General features: G+C 54.6%; 1 protein-coding gene across 3 annotated transcripts in view; it reads left to right on the top strand.

Moving 5' to 3' along the window:
• Positions 1 to 12071, top strand: part of RNF144A (ring finger protein 144A) — a 107083-nt gene that overhangs the window by 70833 nt on the left and 24179 nt on the right. For all 3 annotated transcript variants that reach the window (XM_059132743.1, XM_059132744.1, XM_059132742.1), the window contains 2 exons: positions 9767 to 9871; positions 10014 to 10074. In XM_059132743.1, the coding sequence (XP_058988726.1) occupies positions 9767 to 9871; positions 10014 to 10074 (166 nt within the window). The remainder of the gene's footprint in view (positions 1 to 9766; positions 9872 to 10013; positions 10075 to 12071) is intronic.

Here is a 12071-nt window from a genome sequence, read left to right as displayed (position 1 = left end):
GGCACCCCAGTAGATTTCCAGCCCAGGAGCTCGCGATGCAAAAGTTAGAGGTTAAACGGAGTTGTAGAAGCTGGAAATGCAGCTCAGGAAAGCTGATCATGATGTGTGCTTTCCTTTCCAGAAAGAAAAAGCTTTACCACACCTCATTTTAAATTTAATGATTGCATCCTTGAGATTATAACTCAAGGTGCTAAGCTAGTGAGTGCACACGGAGGACACCATGTGGGATACTGGCTACTCCCCTCAGCTTGCTCCGTGCCACGCTCCCGAGGATGCTGAAATCGCATTTAAATTTCCGTGTGCCTTAGCCAGCATTATTTGGGGCCTAATGATCTGCTCTTAGTGACCACAGGGACCCAGGGACCTCTCTCCCTCGGGCCTCACTCATACCCAGCCTGTCACCCCTCAGAAAGGGAAAGTGAGGATATGGGGTTTATTTTCAGTTCATCTTCTTGAATTCTACTTGATTTCTCTTCCCATTCAAGGAATAAAAAAGAAAGTCCAGAAAAAAGGAATGTTTTCTTCCAACTATAAAAAACCCCAAAAAGTTGCTTCTGAATTTAACCGTGTTATAAATGGACCATCTGGGTGGCCTGCCGGTGTGTTTTTCAAATGTCTAGGTGAAAATCTGTCACCAGACAGCCTTCCCCACCCTTTTGCAGGAGCCGCGGCCTCCCTCCCCGCCCCTGTTGCGTAGACCTGACTTCATGTCTCCTGATGTCCCTGGGACGTGGGCACGAGGGGCGGCGCGTCTCTTTCGGAGATAGCGAGACGGGGCTTTGCTGACCTTCACGTGTCCATCTTCTGACGCTGCCTTCCTGGGGGGCGGGATTCCGTACCCCTTAAACACCTTGTCCACCAGGACTGACCGCTGCTCGTCACTAAAAGTTCGCTAGACCACACCACGGGGGGGTCTGCCTCGGTGCTGATCTGCGAGAAATGCAGCTCCTTAAAGCCTCAGGAAAGTCACTTCAGCCTGGAGGCCAGGAAATTGCTTTTGACGTTTTCCTGAGACAGGAAAGGTTGGGAGGGAGAGGGGAGCGGGGGAGGCAGAGCTGGGGACCCCCAGCCCCTGCGCACCGGCCGTGGGACTCGGCTCATTTCTAGAGGAAGAGCTGGCGAGGGGGAGCAGTCAGGACCGAGTCAAGGTTTCCTTTCTGTAGGTTGCCTCCCTCTTACCTGAGGGAGAGTCTTCTGTGGGCTCCAGGGGTGGAGTCAGTCCTACCTGTCCGGTGCCCGTGGGCGACCTTGCTGGTTCTCCGTCACCGGCTCTTCCCCTCCCCCACCTTTCCTCCCTTCTTTGTTGTTGTTTGGGTTTTCTATTTCTAGAGAATTGTAGTGAAAACCTTAAGCAACTCCAATTCACATCAAGTGCTTAATGTAAGGGGCCGACTTTGAAGGAGGGGAGAGAGCGCGGTCCCCACGAAGAGGGGCGTCTGCAGTTCTAAGAGAGAGCAGGACAGTGGAGATTTTATTTATTTTTTCTCACATCCAGGTATTAAACATGAAAATGTTGAAAAAACAGTTGCACTTGTTTTTGCAGCAAGAACAGAGGAGGCACCTGTGTGTTGACAGACTGAGAGTGGGGGAGGTGCCTGCGTCCCATGTCTTCCCTGTGTGGGGGCCTCAAGTCACCCCAGCCCGCCACCATGGGCCGCGGCCAGAGGCGTCGTAACTGCCCCTTCCCTGGGGGACAGACAGGAGAAGGGGGGAAAGAGAAAAGAGAGAAAATTGTCGGGAAGGCAGGAAGCCCTCTTCTAGTGACTGGACGATTATTGTTAGGTTCTGAGGGACGCTGACCTCAAGCAGGGAGGGGCCCAAGGGGAATCCAGGACGGGGAGGTCAGGCATCTCTGCCTTGAAATGCAGGCGCTGCTTCTGACCTTGACAGCCGCTGAGGCCTCCTCTGTATGTTGGGTCCCCCAGTAGTTAACTGTGGGGGAAGCTGAGACTTGCGGTTTGTAGTCAAGTGCTCTTTCCACGATGGCCACGCCGTGGCTCCTGAGGTGGGCGGTGCCGTACATTTTCACTGGAAAATGTACCCACGGTCCAGCCCCTAAGCTTACTGCCCCCTGGGTGGCTCTGGCCTGGTAGGGCAGCTGACGACCCGAGGCTGGCTCAGAGGGGCCACTTTAGAGCCCGGTGGAAACTTTTCCTAGCAAAACCCTCCCAATTCAGCCCCTGCACCACGACAGTCCCACTGCTGCTTGGTGTCCACGTGGCTCTATCCGCTCACACTTTCTCCGATAGCTAGCTCAGATGACCCTCTGTAGTTCGGGCCCTTTGGGGTGGAAATGCCACCAATGTAATTGGGTCCCTGCCTTTATCCAGACTCCGAGCTCCTGTTCCTATTCCCTCCCCCATCCTCAGTTCCTGCCCGCAACTGCTCCGAACTACTGGGCGCTTCCAGCTCCTCTTACGGTATCTGGTTCCTTCTGCCCCACTGTGTTGTAACATCCCCTTACTGATAACCACCCCCCCACCCCAGAGGAGCAGGAATTTTGTTTCATTGTTCCCTAAGCCTTGGCACACAGTGACGCTCAGAAAAGTGTCTGTCACTGGGATGGTCGGTGCTTGAGTTCTCAACAGCTTGTGTTGCGTGAGGAAGATGCTACTCTTACTTTTCTTACTTTCACGATCGCAACTGCTCTCCCTCTGCCTCTCCCTCTAATCTGAGCCGGGTCTAGGAAATCCTAGTGTCTTAGGTTAAGAGGAAGCCAGCTGGGGCTCACCACATGGTAAGAGGGAGTGCCGGGGGGCTGGTGTTCAAAGTGTCCTTCAGCTCAGGTTCATTCAGATGAAGTCTCCAGGAGAGACTATGTCAGTGGTTAAAGCAGGCCTCTCTGTCAGTGTAGATGACCCACAGGTGGGTCATCTGTCCTGCACGTTGGCTCCTGGGGGCTCTGAGTTCCCTAGGCCTCTGTGGGGCACAGCTCCCCAGTTTCTGCTCTCTGAGCTGGGGCCCGGTGCTGTAGAGGGCCTCATCCTAGTCTTGGGTCTCACGATGGGGGAAGGCATACCTTGTGGTCCGGGGCTGAGAATGGCCTGGGACTTCCCGCCGCCAAGATGGCAGCCGTATGGACACGTAGCTCAGCAAGGCCTTTCTGTGTCCCTGTGCAGACCTGCTCCCTGATGTGCATGGTCTCGAGCTATCACCCAGGCCCTCGGATTCTCTGCCCCACTGCTCACAGGCACGCCACAGTCATTTTTGTCTTTATCCCTGTCTTCTAGGTTCCCTCAAACTGCCTTGTGGGTAGAACAGGAGGGGGAATACCGTTTGTTAATTGCTGGTGACATACCACATTCATCTCACTTGTCATAAAATCCTTTGAAGTGGGCAGAATTCCCCCATCTCATGAAGAGACACAGCAGCTCAGAGAGATGAAATGTCCCGCTCCAGAATGCTCTCTGGTTGCCTCCCTCACTTGGCACTTGTGTCCTGATCTGAAGCGTGTCTACTAGCTGCCCCTAAGAAAACTCTGACCCCTGGCATCTGTTCTGCTGAGAAGCTACACACAGGCCTGGGGGCTGCCCTGGTGTCATTTGTGGGCCACTCCAGGTCAGGGGCAGGAGCCGTCCTCCATACACCCCTGGGTCTTGGCACCTTCCAACCAGGAAGGACACGCAGGGTCTTTCTCTCTCCCTGTTATGTGCACCTGACCCTCCATCCCCAAGCCCCCCTCCCTGTTCTCACCCAGGAGACCCATCCAAGTCTCTTGCAGTTAGGGCCCTGGACCCCTGCCCCGTCGTGGGCAAGGTCCCCGGATGGAGATTCTTAGCAGTGCCCCCGCCCCTTCTTGTCCACAAGCAAGCATGTCGTCGGTTTCTCTGTTTGCTGGAATAGTCCTCAGCTCTGTGGACAGTCGAGACAGCCTAGGGCACTGAGGGGAAGTGAGTGGAGCCTCCCTCTACAGAAGGAACCCTCAGGTGTCCTGATTCTGAGCAGCCGTGTGCGGACTCATGTTGTCTGCCACTTGGGCCTCAAAGTCACGTATCTGTGTCCCCTTCTGTCCGCACACACACAGAGACCCCACAGAGCCGCACACAGAAATGCACTGACTCTCCCATCAGCACGAGTTCCCCCCGAGACTTCTCTGCCTTCCATAGTGTTGGCTCCTAGACTTTGGGTGCAGAGCAAATCGGTATTTGTTGAGTGTGTGACATGACGGCTTCTCCGTGTTTCTGCCTCTAACGTCTGTGTTAGCACCCTCCCTCCACAATGCCTCTGCTTGCCTTCCGCTGGGAGGTCTTTGCAGTGACGGTGAGGTTTGCTTCAAGACTCATCTTCGCTGCTCTGTGACTTCGGTTTTTCACATCAGCTGATTGCAAGCCTTGTCCGCATTTGCTGCTTACAGGTGTGGTGGGGTGGGGGGCTGTGCTTGCCTCCTCCCCCCGCCGCCCTGCGGAGGAGGCTGCCTCCCACAACCCACAGAGGAGGCTATGTCCCCCCACAGAGGAGGCTGTGTTTCCCACACCCCAGGGAGGACCATCGGCCCCCAAAGAGGAGGCTGTGTCCCCCTCCCCAGGGAGGGGCTTGTGCCCCCTGCAGAGGAGGGGTTCACACTCTCTCCGGGATCGCCTCTCACCCCTGCCCCAGCTGGCGAGTGCAGCCACTGCCCCAGGAGAAGGGGGTCCAGGATTCCCTGGTCTCTGTGCAGGAGCAGACCAGCTTCAACTCCAGGCTCTTCGCTCCATGTAGAGCAGTGGTGCCAAGGCCTCTGAGTCCCCAGAAAAGCCCCCAAGTTGTCAGAGCGGGACTGAGTCCTCTTCAGACCATCCTAACCGTCGCCTCCAGATCTCCCTCAGCCTCACCCTATGCCCCGCTCTGGTCCCGCCTCATCAGAGCCTGCCGGTTACTGGCCGCAGCCGGGTTCTCAGAACAGTCCTCCTGCGCTCCGTCAGCGGGGCCAGGGACCCCCTGCAGGACTCCATAGGGGACGCCTCATTTTGATGGTCGATTTTTCCAGTCCCTGCTGGCTCCAGGCCAGGCAGTGGGATGTGTCCAGCTCCCCCGATGAGCTGCCGTCACTGTTACTTCCTGAAGCCAGGGTGGCACACTGCCCTGTCGGGGACAGTTGGCCTGAGCCGCTTACCTGGTCTTCTCGCCCCACTCACGTTTACCTCACCCCTCTGAGGCTGAGTTCTTGAATGCAGACTCTACTGGGGTAAATCCACTCCAGCCACACCGGGAGGAGTCCCCACCACCTCCCACGCGAAGCCCCCCACTGCTGCATGTGGCCCGGGCCCCCTCCTGCCTCTCCGGTACCAGCTGCGGTGTGGGGCACACCTGTGGTCAAGCCAGCCCTCCTGGGGTCGCTGTGCATCGTGTGGGCCTGACGTGGGAGTAAGCACCCTGTGCTCTGCCTTCCTTGAACGAGCCCCCGTCCAGCCCTGTCCTCACGTAACCCATAGCTGGCTCGTCTCTCTCTTTGCTTTGACTGTGCTGAAGGAAGCCCCCCCCAAGAGTTGCCGCCTCTGGTACGGTTCTGGCACACCCTCTCTCAAAAGCAGGTCCTGCCTGCTGAACCGATCTAGAAACCCCAAACAGGTGACAAACTCACACCTGTGGACTTCCGACTTGGTGCTCTTCAAAGAGAGTGTTTCACGCCAGGTCTGGGGCTCCCCATCCTTACTGGGCATCTGTAAGCACAAGCCTGCAGAGGGGTGTGCGTTCCTTGGGTCCTGACCTGTGTGCACGGCCCACCGTGCACTAATATTCGGGGCAGCTATAGCCATAGGGGCTGCCGTGCTGACACCCACGGAAGACGCACAGTGCCTGCCTGGGCATGTGACCATGGCCACCTTGGGTTGGCCTTGTGGTTGGAACAGGCTTGGTGGTGGTGGGCGGCTTCGCTCCTCCCACAGCACGTGGCATGGGGCCCCGGGAGGTATGGTCCCTCGTGCACAGCTGGGAGCTGGGTAGGCTGGGAGTCAGACCCAGGGCTGTGCTTCCCGGGCCCCTGTTCTTCAGATGGTGTCTGCTGGGGACCCACCGCTGGGGTCTCACTGCAATCTCTTGTCCTGCCTGTTCATAAGGAGTGGATCCCCCAGGATTGTAAACTACTCCGGCGCTTTGAAGCACAGTTTCTGAGCGGTTTTCTCCTGCTCTCTGGGTCTGCAGCAGCCCGCAGACCCTCCAGTGAGAAAACAGCGCAGAGGCTTGCTGTAGCTCAGGCAAGGCCGCTGGGTCTCTGTGGCCCACTTCTCCTTGGCAGGAAACTGAAACAAATCTGCAGTGCCGTCTCCTCTTGGAACTGGGTTCCAAGAGTTGGAAGACAAAATGGAAAATGAAATGCCCGGAACATTCTGTGGCTCTTGACGCTCCCCCTCCTTCCTTCTGCCCTTTGTGCAGCAGATGCCCCCTTTCCTGGGATGCCCTTGTCCCTCTGGCCAGTGTGTCCCCTCTGGGAAGCCTTCCTGACCACCCCCTGGGGGGCCCTACTCCCCATTAGGGTGTTGGGAACACGGCACCATCCCGACCTGCAGGAGCGTCTTTCCCCGCAGTGGCGGTGGGGGGGCTTGGGGTCATAGCCTCCGAGCATCAGGGACGTGTACAGATGCATTGCAGGGTGACTGGGACTTCTCCGGCTTAAAGTACATACAACAGGGGTGCCTGAGTGGCTCAGTCAGTTAATGGTCTGACTCGATTTTAGCTCAGGTCTTGATCTCAGGGCGTGAGATCAAGCCCTGCATTGGGCTCCATGCTGGGTGTGGAACCTACTCAAAAAAAAAAAAAAAAAAGTACCTACAATTCTATGTCCTACTTAAAAAAAAAAAAATGTAAGAGGGAGCTGGAAGTTCGTACTAAATTACTAAATGATTGCCCATGAAAGAGTGTTTCATTGAGGAAGAAGGCAGAAATTAAGAACAAAAACAAAAAACACCCTCCCCGCTTTGGAGTCAGGCACAAGTGAGCCCCGGCTCCAGCACTTATGGAGTGTGTCTTTGGGTCCATGCGTCACTTCCCCGAGTCTTTGTCTTCTCCTCTGTAAGCTGGGAGCCCTGAGGCCTTGCCAGATTCTTGCCGCAGGGAGGCCGCTGGATCCCCGAGAGCAGGAAACCCATCCATTGGCCTTTGCACTGTGTCTCTATTTTTTTTTTTATTATTTTTTTAAGTTTTTATTTATTTATTTGACACAGAGAGAGAGATCACAAGTAGGCAGAGAGGCAGGCAGAGAGAGAGGAGGAAGCAGGCTCCCTGCAGCGCAGAGAGCCCAATGCGGGGCTCGATCTCAGGGCCCTGCGATCATGACCTATGCTGAAGGCAGAGGCTTCACCCACTGAGCCACCCAGGCGCCCCTGTGTCTCTATTCTGAGAGAAGTTCCTCGGCCCGCTCTTTCGTCCTCCTTTTGGGACCTCTTCTTGCGCTTAGATGGAGAAACAAGGCTTGCAGTCATGATCTCTTCACATCTGGAAGGAGACTAGGCTGGTGTTCCGGGGAGGGCCAGCCAGACGCTTGGATCCGCATGTCTTCTTACAGAGTAAACACACGGGAGCTCCCAGAACGCAGTCGCTGTGTGCGCCATGCGGAGGCTCCCAGGGATCCAGCCGGACGTGACGTGCTCACTGTTGGGCTGCAGGCCCATTCTGAGCAGTGATGTTCGGGGGCGTTGAGAGGCCCTCTTGCAGTTTCCCACGGGTGTTAGGTGGTGTGCTTCCCGGGGAGCCCAGAGGGTGCTGTGGTGCACGGCCCTGCAAAGTGCTGGGAGAGTTGAGGGCATTGGACCATTCTCCAGAGAGAGCTGAGGGCATTGGACCGTTCTGCAGAGATCCCAGATAGGCAAACTGATGAGAAAAAATAAAATCATCATCTTGTGGCTAAGGTTCCTGTAGATTTTTATGCGTCTGACTCTAGGAATCCTACCATGCAGACAGACACACTAGAGGCGCCAACAGTCGCTAAGGTCAGGGAAGTTGTGCTGGGTGCTTTTACCTTCTTCCTTAGAATCGCGGAAGCCCAGCAAGTTGGCCATCCCTGTTTTATGGTCGAGGGAGCTGTGGCCTGAACTCATTAGGGAGCCCTTCTGTGGCCTCTGCCTACAGCAGTTCCATGAGTCTGTCTAGCTCCAAAGCCTGTGGTCTTCCTCCCTCCTCACAGTCGCCCAGCCATCCCTGGTACATTCCAGGTTGCTCCCGACTGGAAACACAGCATAGTCACAAGGATCGCAGGCCACCACTCCATAGCGTGGCTGTCTCCCTGAGGCAGCTGCCGTGGCGCTCACAGCCAGAGTGGGGGTGGGGGCCAGGCCTGCCTGCGGCTCTGTGGGAAAGCCCCCTCCTCTGCTGCCCGGCCTCCTCCTGGTGTGGGTTTTGATGGCGTACGTTTGAGACCACAAACCCAGGCCTCTGGGAGCTCTCCATAACCATCACCCTGGTGAGATGTCAGAGGTCTGGGCATTATGGAAGTTCATGGAGCCTCTGCACTCACGGGCAGCCCGGGCAGGGCTGAGGAGAGCAAGCTGACCTTGGGCTGGGCTCTGGGCAGCCGTCTTGCTGCTGACGCACGAAGCCTTGCATTCTGTGGGAAATGGCTCTTTTTGAGGATTGCCAAAACGGCTGCCTTGTGTCTCCGGTGGAATAAATATTCTGATGTGCCAGAAGGGTGAAACTTACCCATTTAGATTGAATTATTATACATACATACACTGTTCTTTTAAATACAGTTTATTTATTTATTTGAGAGAGAGCATGAGAGAGCACAAGCAGGGGGAGCAGCACAGGGAGAGGGAGAAGCAGGCTCCCTGCCCAGGACCCTGAGATCATGGCCCGAGCCAAAGGCAGACACTTAACTGAGCCACCCAGGTGCTCTGAATCATGATAACGTTTAATTGTGTTACTGTGACAGTGGTGTCGGCATCATGAACCCCAAATACTGGACTGGGCTGTGATTGAAGTTGACGTGGGGAGGCTGTTGAGATGGTTGCCGCTGGTTCCTCTTCCCATAGTAGCCCCAGTGTTGGTGCTCTTCTGGTTCTCCTGTGAACCTTTCAGCCTCTCTTGCTGCTTTCAGTGGCAAGCCTCTCCAGGGAGGCCGCATCCTTCTTCTCACTGTGCTCTTCCGGGGAGAGAGGGCTTCCCAGGCTCATAGACGGGACGGGAACACATGGGCACCGTGTATGGCTTCCTCCTCTTCTATAGAACTCTGCGGTGTCTCCCCCATATCTGTCTGGCTGCGACTTTCAGCAGTCCTTCAGTGGGTGCAGTGGGAGTCAGTGACTGCTGGGGAAGTGGGATTCGGGGGTGAGGGACGGCATCTACGTACAGGTTATGGTGGGGGGGTGCCGGGGCATTTCCGAGTCGAGCCAGGCCGGGCTTGATGCAGGGCTTTCTGCCCTTGCTGTCGGGCCCCTTCTGTGGGGACTCAGTGTTCACACCCGAAAGGTGAAACCGTCCTCCCCTTCTTGTAAGAATGATCTAAGGAGTGCAGGAAACAGTGGAGTAGGAAGAGCTGGGTACAGAGCCTGAGGTCTGATTCCAACCTTCCTCTCTGCTTCTCTTCCTGCCGTGAGATCCGCCAGCGTGGTGCTGGCCAAGGTTGTGTGTGCGGATCCACCTGCTGCCTTCGTTCTGTGGCCTGGGATGGGGGGGGGGCACCCTGTAAATATTTGTCCAGTGATCAGAACCTCCAATTTGGTGGTTGCTGTGAGCCGCACAGTGAAGACAGGGAGCCGCAGCCGGGTGGCGCGCTGGGTTAAGCGTCAACGGGTCTTCGCCCCGAAGGAGGTCAAGGTGTTGAAAGACGCTTCTCTGTTCTTTTTCTTTTCAGTGCCTGAAACAGTACGTCGAGCTCTTGATCAAGGAAGGACTAGAAACCGCAATCAGCTGCCCCGATGCCGCCTGCCCTAAACAGGGCCGTCTGCGGGAGGACGAGGCACGAGCGCCTGAGCAGACGGGGTTTTGCACGTGGGCCGGGTGCCCTGCTGCACGGGGGGCCGTGGGCTCTGCGCAGGCGGCCAGGCTCTGCTCCAGCGCACAGCCACTAAAGGTCTTGTTTGTGTTCTTTCTCTTCTTAGATTGAGTGCATGGTTGCCGCCGAAATTATGCAAAGATACAAAAAGCTGCAGTTTGAAAGAGGTAGGTGCCCGCCGTGGTTGGGGTCATGGTTCCCGGGGCGGAGAGCCGGGGCGGCGGGGGCGGCGTGTTCGGTGGATAGCCTTGCGCCTGGTTTGGCCATATTGGAAGGAAAGCGTCGATGTAAGTTAGATTCCTGAAATGTCTGCGTCATTTTGATTCTCTGCAGAGCTCCCAGGTGGAAAGTCTTTGTTGGGGTTCTGCGCGGTAATGAGAAGGAATCCTACAACACACCTCGTTAGGGAGATTTGGGTGCAGGGGGTGGTTTAAACAGATCTGACCCTCATGGGGCATGATGATTCCTCAGCCAGGTTAGGGCTAAGAGTACCGGGACTAAATTCTTAGACGCTGCAGAATTTAAAAGTTCCAAAGGCGCAGAAGGAAGTTGGGAGGCCACCATAGGTGGCATCTTGACAGAGAGTGTAGTCTGTCCCTTTGCCCTGGGGCCGGCCCCGAGTCCCTTGTAAGTATTCTGGTGGCCCTGCCAGCTTGCTCCCTTCTGTAAACATGGCCCCTGCAGAGGCTGACTGACCTGCCCAGACTTTCAGCTCTCATGCGTCGTAGGGTGCAGTGCGGACCAGATCTGTGTCCTGCACACCCACTTGGCAGGAGCCAGGCCTTGCCACAGACCTCAGGGTTTCCCAGGAGCACCATGTGGCACGTGCAGAGTGGAGATGACATCATTTCCACGGTGGCCTTGCCAAGCATTGAAATGTGTTGGATGTCCAGGACTGGCCTTTGGCTTGGCTCACTGCAGTGTGCCAACGTCATAAAATGATGTTCTAAAGAGTCTGTGCCTTCCGTTTGGCTTCATTCTCATGTGTCCTGGACCTTGGGCGCACCAGAAAAGAAGCAGAGTAACAGACACATTTAGATGATGCTTCTCATGCACGATTTTACTGTGCATCCAACTCTGACCTTTTCAGCTCACACTATAATTGTTCAAGAGTGCTCTCCCCTCTTCCTGCTCTGTACAGAGAGAGCCTCCTCTGCATCAGATGCGCATTACTGAGAGGCAGTCCTGGGCTGCGTGTTTACAGGAAAACACTCGAGATGGGAAGAAAGCAGAGTAGAGCAGAGGAAAGGATCCAGTGCTTACTAGCTTAGCCAAGTGTGGAGAGCTCTTTCTTTCTTTACGAAATGTTAAAGGTAGTTGCATTGCCTCTTGGGGCTTACTTCTGGGGGGAAAAAGAAAAGGCAGTGGGAGGCCAAGTTAAATATATATTTTTTTAATCAAACAGGATTCTGATGGCATTGAAATTGTTTTCAAGAGCTTGTTTATTTAAATGGTATATATCATTTTGTTTGGGTTTATAGTTTAAATGTAACACCATGCGATATAGAGGTCAGCGTGTGGGGCTATACAATTGATTAATTTGGATTTCTGAAATTTTCAGTCTTGTCTGAAAATATTTTCCAGAGAGAATCTTGACAGAAACTGGTAGTTCTTTGGCTTTTAAGAAAATTCACTTTCTCTGACCTTGAATTTCATGTAAAAATGCAGCTGGGTAAACTTTCCTACCTAATAATTTCAACTTTGTACTTTCAAATACTTTGTGATTTCAAGTGCTTTGGATAAGCCAAGGATTTTTTTTTTTTTTTTAACCTTGCATAAAAAGGAAGCCAAGTTGACTTATGTTAACCAAATCTCTCAAGGCTATTATTACTTGAGAACATTTTGGTAGCGTTACGTGAAAACACACAATGAACTCAGGCCCAAGACCTGTCTGAGTGAAATGTTAAAATGTTGGAGCTCATGTGAAGCAATTGCTTCTAGCTAGTACGGCGGTGAACACGTTTCGAGGTACGATCAGATGGGGAGCTTCCGGCCTCCTTTGTCGTTTTGAAATGCATTCAGGGAGGGCGTCCAGGAGGAGGACCCAGCTCCCCGGTCCTCTGACAGCACCTCCTTCCTAATCAGTCTAAGTGGTAAGCATTGTCTCTGTTGTGTCTTAGAACGTCTCCTCTCACATTCCGGCCGTGATCTTTCATTAAAGTGG

Source organism: Mustela lutreola, chromosome 9 (genome assembly GCF_030435805.1).
Source record: "Mustela lutreola isolate mMusLut2 chromosome 9, mMusLut2.pri, whole genome shotgun sequence".
In the NCBI taxonomy this organism is placed as follows: domain Eukaryota; kingdom Metazoa; phylum Chordata; class Mammalia; order Carnivora; family Mustelidae; genus Mustela; species Mustela lutreola.
Note: the sequence above shows the minus strand (reverse complement) of the source record. Positions and strands in the feature narration are given on the sequence as shown.